This window comes from Branchiostoma belcheri, unplaced genomic scaffold (genome assembly GCF_001625305.1).
Source record: "Branchiostoma belcheri isolate BF01 breed outbred unplaced genomic scaffold, Haploidv18h27 scaffold59, whole genome shotgun sequence".
Classification (NCBI taxonomy): domain Eukaryota; kingdom Metazoa; phylum Chordata; class Leptocardii; order Amphioxiformes; family Branchiostomatidae; genus Branchiostoma; species Branchiostoma belcheri.
Window position 1 is genome coordinate 1,385,796 of NW_017804231.1, and position 19,913 is coordinate 1,405,708.

General features: G+C 44.5%; 2 protein-coding genes across 7 annotated transcripts in view; one reads left to right on the forward strand and one right to left on the reverse strand.

The window, feature by feature from the left end:
- Nucleotides 1-5,979, forward strand: part of LOC109481983 (adenylate cyclase type 2-like) — a 54,280-nt gene extending 48,301 nt beyond the window's left edge. For all 5 annotated transcript variants that reach the window (XM_019784596.1, XM_019784600.1, XM_019784598.1 and 2 more), the window contains exons 22-26: nt 2,646-2,792; nt 3,103-3,198; nt 3,448-3,571; nt 4,061-4,185; nt 4,888-5,979. In XM_019784596.1, the coding sequence (XP_019640155.1) occupies nt 2,646-2,792; nt 3,103-3,198; nt 3,448-3,571; nt 4,061-4,185; nt 4,888-5,058 (663 nt within the window). In that variant the 3' untranslated portion in view covers nt 5,059-5,979. The remainder of the gene's footprint in view (nt 1-2,645; nt 2,793-3,102; nt 3,199-3,447; nt 3,572-4,060; nt 4,186-4,887) is intronic.
- Nucleotides 5,980-6,835: 856 nt separating this feature from the next.
- On the reverse strand, nt 6,836-12,720 carry LOC109482000 (hydrogenase maturation factor HoxX-like). 2 transcript variants are annotated; one of them, XM_019784633.1, is made up of 10 exons: nt 12,614-12,720; nt 11,560-11,985; nt 11,187-11,315; nt 10,543-10,764; nt 10,043-10,184; nt 9,503-9,688; nt 8,994-9,306; nt 8,450-8,648; nt 7,900-8,065; nt 6,836-7,579 (listed from the first exon to the last, which is right to left on the reverse strand). In XM_019784633.1, the coding sequence occupies exons 2-10, from the start codon at nt 11,962-11,964 to the stop codon at nt 7,347-7,349; spliced, it is 1,995 nt and encodes a 664-aa protein (XP_019640192.1). In that variant the 5' UTR covers nt 11,965-11,985; nt 12,614-12,720; the 3' UTR covers nt 6,836-7,346. The 2 variants fall into 2 exon arrangements, with proteins under 2 accessions (XP_019640192.1, XP_019640193.1); XM_019784634.1 differs by lacking the exon at nt 12,614-12,720 and adding an exon at nt 12,521-12,545 and having other exon boundaries at nt 7,347-7,579.
- Between the last annotated feature and the right edge of the window lie 7,193 nt (nt 12,721-19,913).

The window sequence follows — 19,913 nt, forward strand, 5'->3', positions numbered from 1 at the left end:
CCAATTTGTTAATACAGAGAACACTGTTGTCTGTATGCAATGAAAGAATAACAACGCAAGCATAAGACTCAAGTTACAAATTAAGTGAAACCAGACGTTCACATATTTCTTCATATATATTGAAGCCCCAACACTATTTCTTCTGTCAAATTCCTATAGGAAATTATCCTTATTATGAGAGCTAACTTCACGGGATATGCATCATCGGGATGCGGAATTTTTCGGGATAGGCGTCCCGATAAATCCCGCGAGATATCCGCGTGTCTTGCGTACCGCGGAGCGAAAAAAACAAAACTTGATGCGAGATCTCAAAGTCTACCGCGGGTCCTATCACCGATGGCGGCGTGCCAAATGTTTTACGTCCTGTCGGGCGATCTGGGCAGGGCCAATGGAGCACCCTGACGTCAGTCAACATTGCCATAATTGTGTATATTGTGTACAACGCGTTCCTCACCCGGTCATAGCTGAACTGCTAAATTTTTAAAAAGCTCTTGTGCAGCGAAAACTCACAAAACTGTAAGAAAATAGCAGGAATGAATTTGTAATAACCTCTTCGTCTCCAGTGAATTTTTCGGCAAGTTTTATATATAAACAATCAATCTGTCAAGTTTATAAACCATCTAATAAAACGGGGCGTACCGGCTGGAGTTGTGTTTCATTGTGACATATTGTACTAAATTGGCTTGTTGAAGTCTTCTCGTGTTCTCGTGAGCGTCAAGTAGTCTCTGTATTACGAAAATTAGGAAAGTTTTGCCCATCAAAATCGGGGCATGCGTCTCAGTCCCCTCCCCAAACACGTATGAATAAACCCTTGCATCAACAATCAACAACGATCCGGCCACGTTCATTCACGTACGTATTACCCTGAAAGCAAGTTCTTCAATGCGGCTGGCAAAAATTCTTCCGGTGGAAAAGCATTCTAGTTCTCGATGTCACTTGTGAAAAACGTTTTGGAATGAAATCGGGATGAGAAAAATAGAATGCCGCGTGCAGGGCTGAGGCGGAAAATCGCTACAATACGTCAGGCGGCAGAAGTCTCTGGGGCGGAGAATCGAGCCTTTGAGTTTGAAATCTTACCTCCCAGCCAGTGGGCGGGTCCCCGTCTGTGTGCTGTGATTGGCGCCGCGCGGTCTGCTAGCTATGCTGCGTGTCGTTTCTATGGCAACATGTGCCAGTCCCAGCAACACGAAATGTATCAATTCTTGATCGTCGTAAACAAGCCAAGGGCGTAAAGAACCTTGGAATTATGCTTCGCCCCCTCTTTTGTATAATGTTTAATCTCTCTTCCGCAACTCCGTGCGTCGACCTCCCATATCTAGGAGAAGAACTTCTCGAGTGGCTGTGTTAGATCGATTTTATATCTGAGATAGCGCGGGTCGGGTGACATCAAAAGCAGTACTTAGCGGGCCGTCCACATCGCAAGGTCAGACAAAAATTCTCGTACCAAGACGGTTGTATTATTTTGTTATCGTTCTAAACATTATTAAGCCACTAAAATTTTCGATATCAAAAAAAACATTTGATTAAAAACACTATTCGTTTGTGCTACTGTTATCATCATGCATAATTTGGAAACAAACATGCGCTGCACCGTCTGTCTGTAAAAATCTTAGTCAACATGGTTCCCGAAAAATCCCGCGGGATATCGCCATGAATCCCGATTTGATGCTTATCCCGTGTACTGTACTGTGTTATCCCGAAAAAAGATTGAAACTGTCTGACAAAACGACAAAATGTAATGTTATACTAGTATCCATGTTAATTGTTATATCATGAGTAATAAACGTAAACAAACGCCCCCCTCCCCCTGCCCCGCACCTACATAATTACAAAGTCGACAATAGTTACGGATGAACACAATTCTGTTTAATTTATTTTCAAAACAGCAACAAGCCTAAATCGCTAAACATACGAGATTCTATCAAGTCAGGAGCTAGTAAATTACTAGAGCTTTATTTTTAGATTTGAGCCGGCTAGTTAATTGCTAGTGTTTTTTTTTTTGAGCCGGTCGATGACATGCAAAAAGTTAACAAAGTCTCCCGCGTTCTGTGGAAATCTGCAGTCCTAATTGTGGATATTGAACCCAAAATCCCAATGCAATATTCTCTACTCGAGACTGGTATTCATATGACCGTATTTTACGAAGAAAAATGAAAACTTACCGCTACATTGGTCCACTGATGTCTTCTCGTGTCATACAAGGGCGGATGCCCATATTTGGAAAGCTCGGGTGTTCCGTGCGTAGCGCTAGGGTCAATGACCCGCGGTTATCGAACACGCTGTTCCATTGTTCCATGGTTGTTCGAATGTTCCAAACGCGTTCTTTTTGTTCGATTTTTGGCTTAAAACGCAACTTTTTTTTACCAATTTTTTGCCAATAAAATCATTTTCTGACATCTATGTTGGCCAAAATGACCAAGGTTCAATGTCTAACGTATCAACCTACTAGCATGCTGAATTTCATTTTCCTCCAGGCTCTAATTACGAAAATATCTACGATTTTTAGGTGTTTGGAGAAGAAGAGGAGGAAATGAGCAAATATAATATGTTTTCCTTCGGTAAACATAAAAACAAAATTGTTGACTTTTGAACATTGGCCTTTGTGATTGTATGCTGAACCTTTTCACCCATTTTTTTCCACCCAGGAGCTGTACAGCCAGTCCTATGAGTTTGTCTGTGTGATGTTTGCATCCATCCCAAACTTCAAAGAGTTTTATGTGGAGACAGATGTCAATAAGGAGGGCTTGGAGTGTCTTAGATTACTGAATGAGATAATAGCAGACTTTGACGAGGTAAGAATGATTTAAGACATCAAACAGAATCTTGAAGATGTCAAGGTAACAAAATTTGCCCCTCAAATTGCAGAAAATAGCTTTTTTATCAGGTTAAGATGGCAAAATTCTGCCAGGGGAGATGCCCCTGGATTGTTGCTTAATCAACAAGATGTGACATCAAACAAAATTAGGATGACAGAAAAAATTCAAGCTGCCTAGAACTTTAATCTGGTATTAAAGTGACTGAAAAATGGACAATTCACTAAATGTGTAGTAGCAGATGACAACAAACAACAGTGATACAAGCCTGTTGTTTTCCCTCCTGTAGCTCCTGTCCAAGCCAAAGTTCAGCCATGTCGAGAAGATTAAGACCATCGGCAGCACCTACATGGCAGCAACAGGGTTAACCTCTACTACAGGCCAGGTCAGGGGTCATGAACCTTGACATTTTTCTTACTCATATAGTCTCAGCAACTTTATGAGTATATCATAATGCATGATATCAGTTATCGCTTACAGTGACAAAATAAGGAGGACAATCATTTGGTCCTGGATCAACAAAGGTTCAAAACTATCCTACGTCTCTCTGACAAATTCTATTTGAACTGCACCATAGCTCAACTGTGTAGTTTTACATCCAGTATAGTTGAATGTTTGATCATTGTTCCCACAGCAAGGTGTCTCCTATCCAGAGAAGTTACACCTGATGGGGAACATGGTGGACTTTGCACTGGCTTTGGTACAGAAACTACATCTCATCAACAAGCACTCTTTCAATGACTTCAAGCTCAGAATAGGTAATGTCAGATGCATCATTTGTTTAACACAAGCCAACATTTCCATGAGCATCTGTCACCTTCAGTATTATAACACCTAATTCTAGTGCACAGTCACATAAGCCCTGATGAAGATGGCAACTGGTCATCAAAACATTGACTCTTTTTAAACAATTTATGGTTGTGAATAAAAGAACTTTACTATTTTTCAGATTTATGTTGCAATACATGGTAGATGCAATGGTCTGTAGATTGGCTTTGATTATGGCAGCAGGAATATGGTTGAACTTTACAGTTTAACATTGTCTGAAATGATGCATAGTAGTATATTATTGCCATATTTTCCTTAGATGTGTTACTTAATTTTTGGTTCATGCTCCTTTGCCCTTTCTGTCATGGAAAAAGCAGAATGTTTTGCCTCATCATTAGAGGGATGCTTTACCTTCACTGTAAGCTTGCAGCATGTATGAAATTACTCAAAACTCTCCTCTGCTTTGCTTGACGTGTTAGGTATTAACCATGGCCCAGTGATAGCCGGGGTGATTGGAGCCAGGAAACCTCAGTATGACATCTGGGGAAACAGTGTCAATGTGGCCAGCAGGATGGAGTCCACGGGGGTCATGGGGTGTATACAGGTCAGCAACTTTGTGCATCTTTCAGGACATTTGAAAGTCACTGGATTTGCTAACCAAAATGGATTTGGGCAGGGCTTTAGCCAGCTCAATTTTTTTTTGTCAGCCCAGGTTCATGAATTGAACCTGGGGGAGATTGTCTGCAATCTACATGTAGGGACAAATTTTGTATTTTCAAGCCTATAAAAATGCAATTTCCTATGTTTTGAGAGGCAAATCATGAGGTTGAGAGAGGTAGTTGCCAGTCCTTTGGATATCTTCATATTATATTCTTACCCAAGATTTTTGTCGATTTTGTCTACCAAGGTTGACAGATTGGTTTAAAATTTTTTTCCGTCACACGCCACAGAGTTCCTGCAATTGACAGAAAAACGGGTGCTGGCTAGAGCCCTGATAGAGTAAAATCTAATGTGGTTTCAAGAGGTACAAAGGTGAAGTGGTTTGTCATTTAGTGCTGTCATTTGATGGAGAAATAATATTTTGGTAACCATCATAGATATTGCTTGCAGAGTGACATGTACAATGTGGTTAGTTTGAATGTCATTCAAAACATTTGTGGCACAGAAAAATGTCCTTTGGCACTTTGGCCAGTGGAATATAATTGACATAGGCTACATAGTATGTTGCTTGAAAACACAGTCCGGTTTGGGCTGTCTTATAAAGATTTATACTGCCATATAAAATGTTTTTCCTACTTTGTGACAGGTAACAGAAGAGTCTGCTCAGTTCCTGACAGAGTTGAACTACCAGTGTGAGTGCAGAGGACTCATAGATGTGAAAGGGAAGGGGAAACTGAAGACATATCTTATAGACACCAGCATGGCCACAGGGATGCAGCATATGGCAAACTATAGCCACCGGATGTCGCTGGAATAACTTTGAGAACAACACTGTGGAAACATTTTGAATTAAATTACACATTATTTGAACTGATTGGAAATTATACAAACCATTGTGACAGTGGAACAACATAACAGTTTGTATTTCTTGCAATGGGAAAGCTACAATGGAAATTCACTTAAACCTGTTTTGTTTGCTTGTTTGTTTATTTATTCATTTGTTTGTCTGAAAGAGAGACATGAGGATCATGGCAAAGCTCAGGACACTACAGACATTGCCAGAATCACTTCGGGACAGTCAAGATTCAAATTTGCCAGATCAGTCAGTAGTCCAGCAAAGATATGAGCCAACAGGAGAATACAATCAACATGTTAACATACTACAGTATGGTGTGAATTGTGATATCATCAACAGTAGAGGACTCAGGGATGCTATCTTAACAGACAGGACAGCTCTACATGTCAACTCTCGGATGCTGAGTGGAACTGGCAGATGTGGACTAACTTACTGAAAATGTGTCACATACTTGTCAATCTATTGCTGCCAATCACTACAGAAGGCTTAGGGCATAAATCCAGCCAAACATCCTATTCAAAAAAGGCTCTGGGGCAACAACATTGTCCTCCAGTAACTGTGCAGCTTAGTCTGGGGTGGTAGAAACAGAGAGTGACACTAGCAACATCTCATCATTTGTCAGCTTCAATACTTTGACCATGTCAATAATGCCCCCATGCTGATGCAGTTAGTACTGCGCCAAGCTTCCAGAATATTCTACTAGTAAATCTGCAAGGTGGCACGTTATGTTGTCAGTCAGTTGTACTTAAAGATATATGTCTCACTTCCACACGAGTATTTACAATAGGAGAATTTGTCAATCAAATCTCTACCTATCCGCCTGGTTTTTGTGAATGTTTGCTATATTCTTTTTCAACCCGATGGTGGCAAAATTTACATGGTCAATTTTGGACTATCCAACAAATCATACATATATATATATAATATATAGATTACACACTGGCCAACAGAGTGTCAGCAATGATGTTAACTACACTTGTACCTTATTCATAGTGATAATTATTGTATGTGCAGAGTAAAATGCTTTTTCATTCTAGAAAGTTTACATAATTTACTTGATTGATATGACAACCACAAAGGCCTTTTCTTTCATTATTTATTCTTTATTTTTTCTGACATAATCATTGTTACAGTAAAATTATCATAGTTGTGACTTGTAATTGCTGTTTTCCAGAGTATAAGTTTATTTTTGATCTAAAATATACATTGCAATGCACCAAAACAAAACTACAGGAGCCTGTTGATGTTCTTTTGTCAATAATCATGACGTGTGTGGTTTATATTTTCTTGAATCTTGTAACTGCCTTACTTTTGGAGGATTATTTCTTTGCCCTGGAATGTGGTACAGGTAAGACTTACTAGTTAAAACCTGACAGTGTTTCTGCCATGTTGTTCATGGGTCTGAGGTTGTTTATTGCAGTCTTTCATGCTTTTATAAGGTTTATGACAATCAGTTTCTAGACATAGGTCTGTGCATTGGAATATTCTAGCTGCAGTGCAATTTAGTTGTTTCTTTCATTTTTCTACTCATTTTTCTATTATTTCTTACGTAGAAAATTTCCTTGCATTCTGGGCAAACTAAACGAATATGTTGATAAGCTATGCATTGGTCATGTCATTGTAAGATGAACTAAATATCATTTAAAGTCCCTGATACATTGTACTAACATCAACATATGTGGAACATTTGCCTGTGATTCGCTTCAGTCACTGTACAGAGATTTTATTAAAAGCCAAATTTTTCTGACATGTGGTTGTAATGTTTATTCTTGAAAAAAATCTTAAAATCTAAAACGGACATCCATATTTTATCTTCTTGACCTACCCGCATATCAAATACCGTTAAAATCCATTCAGGCCTTCTTACTTTAAGTTGGCCTCTAAGTTCTCTAGCCTTACGTCAAACACTCGGACAGGAGGAAGCTCCTTGTATCTAGTGGTACACAAATTTCCTGCACCTGGTGTGGTTCCCTTAATTGAGGTAGATCTAAAAGTTGAGGTAGGTTACGTTAGTGCACTGACACTTGGATGGTTTTGTGGATGTCTATCTGTAACGTTACATCTCCCAGTTGCAGCTTGTGATACATAAACTTTCTGTGCCTGGCATGGTGTGGTTCAATCTCCAAACGGAGGTAGACTTAAAAAGTTGTGGTAGCCTGAAGTTTTGTGGATGTTCATCACTGTAGTGTGCTTTTTTCTCCGTGTTGTGCGGATGTTGCGTGTTCTGTATGTGTCTCTCCTGGTTGCGGCTAGTGGTACACGAACTTCCTGCGCCTGGCGTGGTACTCCTTGTCCTGGAAGCACTGCCGCATGTACCCCAGCTCCTCCTGACGGTGCTGCTCTAGGATGGACCAGAGGGACGAGGTGGCCGCCCGCTTGACCCGCAGGATCTCTCCGGCCTCAGCCTGCAGACGGAGGCACTTCAGGTGGATCTGGGCGTTCAGCTCGACCGCATCCGACCCGATCACGTCGTCCAGCATGCCTGGGACAGACACGGGAGGGAGAAAATAGGTTTGGACGTGTACCTACAAAATCAGCAAACCATGTCCCAGACACACCCCCATGAACCACCTACAAATCTGATCCCATCTCCCTCACCCACCCCATGCCCAGACCCACCCATGCCCTGACTCACCCATGCCCTGACACACCCATGCCTAGACCCACCCATGCCCTGACACACCCACATCCCTGACTCACCCATGCTCCTGACCCACCCACATCCCTGATCCACCCACACCCCTGACCCACCCACACCCCTGACCCACCCACATCCCTGACCCACCCACATCCCTGACCTACCCATGTCCCAGGCCTCTGGGGCGAGCACTGGCTGGAGTCGGGTGGTGAGTTCCTCTGCCATGGGGAATCCCACCCTTTGCGGCAGGGAGTAGGTCCAGTACTCGGACCCGAACAGCGCCATCTTGCGGTAGTGTGGGTTCAGCACCACACCGGCGTGACTCACGACCTGTGGAAACATGACGCCATGTGTCAGCTGATTGCAAGCTGGTACGTTTTAGCAGGGCCAGAGGTGGGTGCCCATCTCGCCTGGGAAAGGCACTTTACAACTATTTCTTCACTCACTTCATGACACAGCTTTGGTTGGGGATGTTCTCTCTGATGGGATGTAAAGCTGGAGGTCCCATGATTGAGGAGAGCCACACCTCAAGCATGCAGTGATCAAAAGGAACAGGGCTTCTTCCCAATGTTTAGCTCTTACAGCCCAGTCTTATGTAGCCAGTGTGTACTTTCTGTGCAAAACTGGTATGTTATACTTAAAGGTGGTTTACCAGTTGTGCAAAAACAAAGCTGCCTCAAACCAGTTTAGTCGTCTCAAACCAGTTTCACTCACCCGATCTGCAGCAAGCGCCATCATGACACCGCCAGCTCCCGCGTTCCCCTGCAGCACTGAAACCGTCACCTTATTCCGCATCCGGAATATTGCCTTCACCACGTCATTGATGGCTGTGATGTTAGCCCAGGATTCGGCGATGGCACATTCGGAGCTCTCGATGACGTTCAGGTGGATTCCGTTGCTGAAGAAGTTGTGCCTAAATATGGGAAACAAAGGTTTTATGCCCAAATATGGGAAAAATCAACATTTTAAGTATTGGTAAACATCAACATGTGCGTTGCATTGTCCCCTAAAGTTGCTCGGGTCAGGTTGATAAAGTTAATAAAGTTAATAGATTAGTACAGTTAAGTTAGTGAAGTTCACAGCTCACCTGCCTATCAACTCGATTACTAGAGTTAATAAGTTAGCGAATTTAAATTATCAAAGCTCACAAGCCCATCACTGAGCAGTCAGAATCTTGCTCCACCGTCCACAGAACCTGCTCAAGCCATGTTGATATGTTAAGTTGATAAGTTGATAAAGTTGATAAGTCAGTACTTACCCGCCCATCAAGGCGACCACGGAGCAGTCTGGATCCTGTTCCGCGTCCCACAGAACCTGCTCCAGCCGCTTACACTGGTCCGTGCTCATCGCGCCGTTGTAGAAGTCGAAGTGCACGTAACAGACGCCGTCTTGGCGCGTCGTCCAGACGTCCTGGAAAGTCTCAGGTCGGGTCCCGTAAGGAAGGGGGTCGGAGTGGCTGACAGGAAGGGGAGGGACGTCAGCACAAGGCAGGACAGACGTTGCGGGAAGCTTCAGGCTGCTTCTCTGGGGGAGTCCTGCGAGGGCGGGACAGTTTTCTTGTGGGGGGGGGGCTGTGAGGGGGGAGAAGGGGCATCATCAGTGTTAGATTTAGAACATGTACTTAGGGTGGTCAGGAAGGGTGGCTGAGGACTTTGGGGACATCTTAAAAATACTACTTAGGATTACCTATGGTCATGGCCTCCACTTATTGATGAGAGAAAGAATATATAAAAGATATAAGAATAGGCCATAAGACTTAAGCCATACTTTTAAGATGGGAGATCCAGATGGCATCTTCCCGATCTTTACAGGCCACCAAGACAGCACTGTTCCTTCTCGCGATGATGTCACCAGGGGTAGCATGCCCCGCCCGCTCCTTCAGTTGCCGCACCATGTCACGATTTCCCTCCACACATGCGCCGAACAGCAAAACTTCATGCTGCTGCAGCTGGCCTTTAAGACAATTTACAGATATCAATTTTAAACTAGGAAGTTAATATCTGCATACAATCATCATGTTTACTTTGACATGGTCTAGCTTAACAACCTACTGTTCTGTTTAATCTTACTTGTACACATTCATACATATAATGACCAGATGAGCATTAAATTTTATTCATACATACAATGAGCCCTCCAACTTTGTCTTGCCATAATGTAACCCAAAATGACAGGATATCTGCTACAGCACCAGTTACCATGGTGACAGCCGTTCAGGTCATCGGCCTTAATTGGAATGAAAGAAAATGGAAGAATGGAAGAAAGGAAACAGAGCGAAAACAAAGATAAACATAACAAACTTCTGACCTTGCACAGACAGACGGAGCAGGCCCATGGCGCCTGGCTGGGAGTCGCAGGCGCGCACAACTCTCGCCACGTCCTCGGCTGGCTGTGTCCAGTCCACCTGTCGGTCCTCGGCTGTCAGCTTCCGCCTCAGCTCACCTTTCACCTGGAGTCAGACAACAAACGGCTTTTCATGTCAGAACTGTCATCATAAAGGCACTCTTTCGTAAAGGAGCACATCAGCAGAATGTACTGTGCAAAAAACAATTTTTTTCTTTTTCAAGGATTTCGTTGGGTGTTTGGTCAACGTTACATCAGAATTTTGCCCATTGCACACAATATCTTTTCCGGCTACTAGACTTAAAGACTTTCTGTCAGTGACTTACAGCATATAAATCTGTACTGAGATACAGGCCGCTGACCTAGGATAATGCTACAGATACTGCACTTGCCAATTTGATACTGTTATGATAACATCTGCTTGGAGATTAGATTCAAAAGCAATGAAAATCACAAAGCAGTACCTCTGGGTGTGAGTAGTCTAGCGGGGTGGGGGGCGTGCCTTGTTCCAGGGCTTCTAAGGCCCCCTGCACTGCCAGAGCCGCCGCTTTGGTCACCTCCTTGCCGTACAGACTAGACTTGGTCGCCTGGCGGTTCACGGGAAACTTGCAGGCTGCCCAGATGTCGCCGGCATCCATCTCATCTGCTGCCTGCAGAACAGTCACGCCCCACTCGGTGGCGCCCTCCTGCAGAGTAGTTATGGCAGCAAAACCTTGATGAAATGGTTGCAGAAGTGGCAACAGACATCTACACATACATACACTTGTACGTATTTGTAACGTTCGCAGAGGGAAAAATATTGTTTTTGCTCCATTTTTCTTCTTTCAATACAAACAAATAAGGTCAATGACCTAGATCAGATAGCTGTCACCATTACAAGTACTAGCAACTGGTGCTGTAGTAGACATTCTATGGTGTTGGAATACATTCATTAAGTAGCAAATGGCAGGACTGAGTTGGAAGGGCTGGTCACTATACATAAATGTGTTGAAGATGAAGATGAAAAACAGTGAGTATATAAACATTCAATTATGTGTTTAACTTACTTTTCTAGAGTCTGGTTATGTAAAGTTATCCATCTAGTGAGAGTAGACAAGCGGAGTCTGACCTTCAGTGCCCAGTCGATGGAGGACGGCCCCCTGTCCCCGGGGATGCCCGGATGTACGATGAGGACGGGTCGGGCCGGGTTGTTGTACAGGCTGGGCGGGACCCGGCGGGTCAGGAATGGGCACAGTACCTGGCAAGGGAAGAAGAGGTTGCACACTTCTTTATTGTAAAGTGCCCTCTAGCTGTCCGCACATAAACCTTGCTAAGGGCTTATACAGGAGCAAGAAAAATCAATTAAAAGGCATTTTTGCAAGCTGTTTGAAGTCAATGTAGTGTATAATTTTGTTATCTATATGTATATTGTATTGTAAACATTAACTCCGTGAAGAGTAGTACAATTTTGTGTCTAATGAAGAGTAAACAAACAAACAAACCAGGTCCGGCTTGTCCGCCTCTGCCGCCTTCGTCATCTCCTCGCCACGTGGGTTCTCGTGCACAGTCACGTGATGGCCACGTGACACCAGCTCCAGGTACAGCCGCTGGGACAGACCGTTGAAGGAGTTGCAGAGGAAAGTGATTTTCTGTGGTTTTCCCGCCTTTTTAGTCGGATCTGGGGCGGCAAAGTCGACCCATGGGAGGGCTGTGGGCTTGGAAGGCTCACGGGTAGGCAAGGCTTGCTGGGACGGCTGCCATGGTGCTTGCGGGGATGCCCGTCGTCGCGGTGGTTGCTGGGAAGTCGGTCCGTGCTGTGATGACGTCGTCGCAGCGCGAGTTGTGACTTGCATGCGCCTCATGGAGCGCCAGGCGGTGCCGCTGGTCACGTTGGGGATTCTGATCATTTTCCTGAGACTGGTGAGAGACTAGAACAAGTTCGCAACTTGAGCATCACGCTTAGGTTGTTGTGCCTCAAATCTAGCTATCATAATTTGGAGCATGCAGTTATGACAGGTATTGTGCAGCACCAAATGCGGATTTCAAAACCAAGCAAAATATAGGGATATCTCATGGTTTAGTTCGTCTTCCTAACACGTCTTAAAGTTTGAAAACAATTTTCAGACACTCCCGACCGATTACCCTTTGTCGCCATTGTTAGTCAGACGCCAGCGTAGTAAGCCAAACTTTTGAATTGGAAGCCATGCTATTCTTACCTTATTACCAGGTACTACTGCAATGAGGTTTTCCCTATAACCTCATTGTCCTTGCTATAGCTAGGTTTACAATGAAATATCTGACAAAGAATTCGAAGGTTCTAGGGAAATTATGAGATGGCATGCACTTAGCATTCCACCACGGCCTTTGTTCTTTTGTTCCCCTCCAACCAATGCCATTATAAATTTAGATAATGTCCTTGCTAACACCAAACGCTGAGTTACAAATATGGGATAGGGTACGTACAATACAAATAGGACGGATACTACGCAATAAACTACGAAACAAGCTGTACAATCTATAATCTACGGAGACCAACGACTACACGTGAGAACGTACCTGGATCCTGCGTCTGGAATGAACTGGAACCCAAGCGGACCAGCACACCTTGCGCGGGGCGTCAATCCAGCCCTCTCACCATGATTGGTTCACGGACTGGGATGTGCAAGCTCCGCCCATAATGGTCTAATTGACTCACTGATTAATCACTAATTATGTAGGTCGTACGTCACGGCCATTGCAACGAACTGTGCGAGTCAGTCTGCTCAAGGAGGTTTAAGAGTTTTAAACCTCTGTGGTCTGGTCAAACATTTTTTTGTCTTGTTTATAATTTGGTTGTAAATATTGAGATTGACTAGATTATGAGATTATGGGGTGTTGACTAATACTCAAAGTTCAATGCAAATTCTAAGGACGTTCTATCCTTACAAATTCACGCCCGACAGACCAAGTCACCATGGACATTCTACACATTGAAGCTCCTTGGACAGACTAACAACGTGGGTTCCAAGTCAGTAAAATTTAGCCAAAGAGGGAGAATTTTCCAGTGATGGAAATGAAACCCCAATACGGTGGACCCACTACCCTGGCCAGTCGGATTCTATTTTGCACCCCCCCCCCCAAGGAAGGCCTGATGGAGGCTACTATTATGTTTACAAGCTTAGAGGAGAGCGTGTTAATAGATTCATAAGACAGAACGGGTGTTATTTACTCAGGCAAGGCGACAAGAACAAGCCAGCAAACAGGGTGGGCGAGCACGATGAATAATTTAGCCGGCATAAATTAACGCGTTTAACAAGTAAAGAGATCCGCTGTTGTTTATAATGATAGCGCAAGTTCAGTGTTCTTTTTTTTCGAATTCGAGGATCTTTTGGTGGCTACTTTATACAGGTCAATACTAGTATCGTCACGACACCTTAAGATCTGTTGGCATTTGGCTATAAAAGGTGTGCGTGGCAAAAGGTGTTAGTACATGTTTCTGCTTTAATTGTTGCTCCTCACAGGGAGCCGTCAGATTTTTATTACCATTAGATGTAATCATTTTTCTGCTGGATTTAAGACCTTAAATTTTTGCTTCATTAGGGCGAGTGTGTAAGAGGTCGTCAGCACTGGATCCGGACGTCCAGTACTGAGGCAGCTTCAGCGCTGGAAAACCCCTATCAGCACTGGCAACCGAGTGCTGAGACTATGGTTAGTACTCTCAGCAACAAAGAGGAAGCGAGCTGAATGCCGTTTCCGGGTACCCCACCCCTTTTCAGTTACTTTTGTACATTTGTGTAGTTAGTGTTTGGTCTGGTTTGATGCAACTTCGTTTTGCGGTGTCGCATTGCAGGTACTTCCTAACGAAGGAAGGGACGCTTGCCGCTGTAGTTTGTTTGAACCGCCTGAAATCCCCCATGGCCAGGAGTTAGGCAATGCCCCAGATGGACAGTGTGTGGCGTGAGGTGTGGCGAGGGACGGTCGCCAAGGTGTGTACTCGCCGTTTTCTCGCTGGAGTTCCATTGCCCAGTTTGGTAGATCGGTAAGGGAAGCAGATCGTTGCGGGTTACGCCCGCGGCCTCGAGCTCCGCTCTCGACGATTTTCCATGGCCAGTAGTAGGTGTTTAGTCGCGAGGTCGGCGAAGATACATTCTGTACTAAAACGCTCTGATAAACTTGCCCCTCCGTCGATTGAGACGGTTTTGCAAGATCTGGCATGCTCCGGATGTGTGTGGCATTCGCCGCCTTTCCGTAAAACGTTACGCGCTGTTGGGATTCGGTTCTTCCATACGCAGCTGTAGCTCGGCTAGATGTCTTCTTGAGATGGCGCGAACTTCTGCCCAGGCTGCCATGGTAACGGGAGGAGTCTGCTGCCCTTCCGTAGAACTTCACCTGATCCATGGATTTTGGTTCTCCATACAGAGTTTTACGTCGGCTGAGATGGCGGGAATGTTTGGACTGGCTGCCGAGGTAGATATTGCGGCTCTCTCCCAAAACTGCAGGGAGCGTCAAATCGACTGCAATGCCGTAGAATGGGAGCGGGGCATCATCATCATCGTTGTTGTCGCTGTCTGGTATGTTACAGTACGTCGGTTCGGTGGAGGGAAGGGCAGCAGGCAGTGACTGACAGGAGACTGCGTCCTCCCGTCCGTCCTTCCGTGTGCGTGTTCTAGCGGGGAGCTTCGTGAGGCAGGCTGATCTGTTCACATCAGACATGCCGCCATCTGGGATTTCCCAGTACGTGTGGTGGACGAGGTGGGCAGCTTCGTCCGGGATCTCGCAGTAGGTGGGTTCGACTGAGCGTAAGGTCGTAGGCAGGGATCTGCAAGGTACTACTTGGCGGTGTGGAACGTCGCTGTGTGGGTGGGGAATGGCAGGGAGGGAAGCAGACCTTGCCCGCCCAGATGTCGCATGCGGTACGATGCGGGCTCGGTCGTCCTTGGTGTTGCTTAAGTTTAACACCCTCTTCAGCATCACGACGATGAGTACCAGACCTAGACCTAATAACGACACAATCGGGATGGCGGGATAGATCGAAGTGTCGTCTGGGGCAGGTGTGTTCAAGACGGTACTGACTTGCGGAGTAGACGCCGGTGACGTAGTCTTCAGGTCTTCTGACGTCAACACCACCTGAGTCTGGTTCCTCCGTGCAGATGTTTCATTGGATGGCGGGCAATGCCAATGGCCGGAATCTCGACGACATGTTTTGTTGTTCCTCTTTTGGTCTTCTGGAGGGACAGTAGTGAGCACTAGCCGAGTGATGTTTCCATTGGCGAGCACAAGGCAGGTTATATTTCTATCGTTTGTTTGGGTGAAGTTTTTCAGGTTGTCAGTGGCTGAGCCATTCGTGCTTGTGTTCTGTGTTGTCCGAAACAGAGTAAAGGCAAGGCCGCTCATGGTTGCGTTCCCCTCCCATAGTGACTTCAAGTGCATGCGTAAGCCATCCTGTAAAGCCACAAGCAATGTGCCATTTTGTTCCCATCCCTGTCTACACTGGGCTGTGTCGCCATGGGGTGTGTGTTGTTTGGAAGATCCAGTCTTCAACAAGACAACAAAATGGGCTCGACTCTCTGTCAAGATGTTTGACAAACCGTATGAGCTCGAGATGTTTTTTACTAGACCGGGGTCATACACATTCGATACATTACTAGTATACCCCAAAGTCTGTTCATTGTTTAAAGGGTCGTGAGTGATCATACAGAGGAGGTTGTTGGAAACCATGAGTGACACGTATTGCCTTCTGATGATGCGTTTGCGCTGTTCATCCATGTGGTTGTAGAGATAAAGGCTCCACGCCTCATCTCGCACCACCGAGTCACGAACCGTGCCCAGCCTCTCGCGAACAACGCGAATCAGGAGAGGGGCATTCCTCAACCCCCAGAACGTGTCCCCGTCCAGAAACGGAAAGTTCCCACCTAGAGTCAAATCGGAGAGACCATCGAGGTACTGGAATGCATCCAGAGGAATGCTGCTTGATTCCAAGTGGAGCTCTGCTATTTCCTGGAGCCCAGGAAACCAGTCTGGGTCTACAGTCTGCAGCGGATTGTTCTCTAGATTCAAAATTTCAAGCAAACCCAGGTCCATGAAGGACCCTGCTTCCACCCTCACTATCTCGTTATTGGACAAGCTCAGCATGTGGAGACTTTTCAAACCAGAGAACCAATTCTGCCTGATGTGAGTGAGTTTGTTATAGTCCAGGGCCAACATCCAGAGGCTTGAAATTCCGGCCAGCACATTCTCTTCAATATCGGCGATTTCGCATTTCACTAGGGCAAGAGTCGCTGTACACCTAGGGCAGAGACCCGCCAGTGTTTTTACCGATACAAATCCCACTGGATACCCCACTACTGCAACCACACCTGTATACCCGGTAAGGCAAGGTATTACCTGTGGTACGGCAACAGTTTCATTTACGCCCTTGCACACAGTCCATATATGGAAGGGTACCCACTTCGCCAAAGACCCGCCAAGATTGGATCGTATGTGCTGAGCTATAGGCACAGGTCGGCTTGCTTTTCTACACTGCTGAGGACAGAAGCTACCAAAAGCCGTACAGGCATACACCGCCAAAACCAGGACAAGTAAGGCACTGCCTTCTTTCCGAGAAAAAATTTGTTGACCGAACGCCATTTCAGAGGCAGTGCTTTTTTTCTAGATTCTATTCAAAGGCAGGAACTTGAGGATATGGAAAGGAAACTCGAACCTAGCGACAACGTCGTATACCCGGTCTATGGACGCAGTTTGGGCTGCAGTCCTACTAAGACGCCACCGACGCCATCACTGTTTGGCGATGGACATTCAAGAAGATGAAGATGAAGAAGAAGAAGATTCAAAGGCTCTAAACTGACCTTGCTTGCTTGCTTGCTGTTCCGTGGAAGATCACAATGGACCTGTAATGTGGAGATACTAAATTTTCGTCATCACTATCGTCGTCATTTCTCCACATTTACAGAAAAAAGATAGCGCAGGGTTCGCAATACCTTTTTCTCAGGTTGCCCATGTAGCCCAAGCCAAAAGCGCGGTTGCCCATCGAATATTTCAGGTTGCCGTCAATACCGACATTTTATTTTAGAAGGCAAGACGTAAGCCGTCACCTGTGAAGGTGTGGCTCACAAGCTGGCTGAGGAAGGACACGGTCCATCTCACGAGCCTCAAGCTGGGCCGCTAGAAACTTGTAAAATGTTGCTTTGTTTGTAAAAAAAATGACAACTTGCGCGCCGGGCAACCTGGCGTCTCCAAAAAGTATCGCACAGAAAATACGACTTGCTCTCGCGAGGGCGAGAGCGGGTATTTGGAACTCTGCTCCTTTCAAATTTCTTATTCTCCTAACGCTACGAATGATGTCTGCTCCTTTCAAATCATAAGACCCGTACATTTCCTAGTACAGTCTAAGAAAAGAGAAATGTTTGTACACTTACCTTCCTTATAAGTTTTTCGGCTTCTTGTCGCTGATTTTGTCAGTCACTATCTTGTTGCTGAACTGGCTGTTACAGTTGATATCTCTCTGTCTCTCTCTCTCTCTGTCTCTGTCTCTCTGTCTGCCTCTCTCTCTCTTTCTCTCTGGAGAAGATCGTTGCCTAATGTCTAGTTCCTCCGCCGCTCTCTCTTTTATATATTCCTGTGTTTTCCATTTTAATCAGAGAACCAACTCCTCTTATTGGTTAGAACCATGTCCAAATCGGGCAAAGAAGGCCTTAACATTTTTTTAAATCTTCTATGCAGACACATTAATTACTTAGCAGATGAAAATGGAAACTTATATAGAATATAATGCCCCGCTTTTATTACATGATTGCAACACCAAAAGTAGTTTTATAAAAAAAGTTGTGTAGACAAATGAAATCAGAAATGTAACTAGGTTACCACACCGACTTCAAACGATACTTCTAAATTGATTTGTCTACCCCGTGCCTTACAAGGCTATATTAATTTCACCTTTATCTCACTTTTGTATGTATAAATATAATTGCAAGATTAAAAGCGTTTTTGTGAAAAAAGACGTTGTGTAGACAAATGAAATCAGAAATGTAACTAGGTTATCACTCCAAATCAAACGATGTCATCAAATTGATTTGTCTACTCGGAGCCCTATAAAGCTTTATTTATTTGTCTGGACACTTTTAATCTTTCAAATTCGGGAAAATTTGTAACCGCCGTCCACGCGTGACCTCTAACCTTATATGTGACTAGTGTTAGGCAACACACGTCGACAGAACGTACTGCGCCTGGGCGAAGCCCGGATTTTTTTCAATGTTTTTTCAATCAGGATTTCGCCCGTTGCAGACGATATTGTTTTCGGTACAACACTGGTAGAATTCTTTCGAAGTGCTATGCACGAATTTTTGCATTACGGGTTTCGCGCAGGTGCAGTACGTTCTGCCGACATGCTGTTCTAAACCATTTGGATGTGGGACTTGCATATATTATATGTAATGATCAATGGCTGGTACATTGTAAGCCACGGTCTCCAAAAATTATGAATTAGCCGGCAAGAGCAGCTAAAATAAATAATCAGTGAAGCTCCCTTGGTCTGATGATAGTCGCTGTAAGGCATATGTACGCGTTAAAAAAAACTAAGTCTCCTACATGCCCCAAATCATAAAAAGTCCATTGCTCTTTTCTTGACTTATCCTCTTTGAAAAAAATTGCCAAGGACGCCCCTACACAAGGGGCTAGGGTCGCCAAACCTAGGGGCGCGTAAAAACACGTTCGAGCGTAACAGTATACCCGGCTTGTTTTGCCGTGAGTCAGAGACAAAATCTCCATAGGGTCATGGGTCGATCTTAGTCAAAGACAAACCAAACAAAACACAACTCAGCCGAAACCCTCTCTTTCTTCTTGTTTTCAACTGTTATGAGATTTTTAATGTGCACTATTGTGTCTCGGGTATTAGTATCACACTTCTGCAAACTCAATATTACATGATAAGTAATATGACACTTATGGCAACTATCCGCCCTACCTTTGTCAGCGGTAACACGGCCGTGAGATAGATACCTGACAGTACAACAACACACAGTCCATTGTGTTTTCTTATTTTCGCTGGAATTATTTTATCTGCATCCCTTTCTCCTTCATATTTGTGCATTCTATAATTTTGCCTTTCTGTTCGTACCAGAAATAAGTTAATGTGCTACCCAGTGTTCAGAAAGTTACGAAAATGATCATATTACAAACAGTCTTTGTACTTGGTGCTGGGGTTGATGACATTGAAGCCATACAGCGTTACCCAGTCTTTTTATGCAGGAATGTGGGTAAACAATACCCATACAGGCAGTTGGCGCCAGACGCGCAAGACGCTACTGAAGTAGGGACAGACACAATCGAGGGTATACAGGTATGTCGCGTTGCTTTCTGAGATGTTACTAGACGATTATGTACTTAAGCTGTGTAGGTATAATTTGACAGTTAAAATATCCAGTACGCAATACCGTCATAAGGTTCTAGGGCCCTGTTCTTTCTACTTCAAGGTTGGTAACGTTGTATCTGTAGTATACCTTTTGTAGAAACCTTAACTGTGTTCTCGATTGAATAAAACAGATTGATAATGTTTGTCCATCGTATGTTGATGAAGATCTTAATGTAGCCCTTGTATAAGTATACGAATGGAGGATTTATCGTTTTTTATACACCTATAGCGTTGTGTATTTCGATAGATAAATACACAACGTTGTTTTCTTTTATCGACATAATATGCCCCCCCCCCCAACCCACAAATCCCATTATCATTCTAACTCTTCACCTCACATACACATGTACGATAGTCGATTTCTTGTCAATGTCTCTGTCAAAACTGTGAACATTATTACGGCGTTTACAAGACTTAGTGTTCACGTCGTTGTCGTTAATGATCGAGGACCCAGGGTCTTGCCATGCCAAT

Coding starts and splice junctions, on each gene's coding strand:
- LOC109482000 (XM_019784633.1), bottom strand. CDS start 11,964: ATGATCAGAATCCCCAACGTGACCAGCGGCACCGCCTGGCGCTCCATG. Junction 11,316..11,559: donor AGGCGGACAAGCCGGACCTG/GTTTGTTTGTTT, acceptor TTCCCTTGCCAG/GTACTGTGCCCATTCCTGAC. Junction 8,649..8,993: donor GTGGTCGCCTTGATGGGCGG/GTAAGTACTGAC, acceptor TCCCATATTTAG/GCACAACTTCTTCAGCAACG.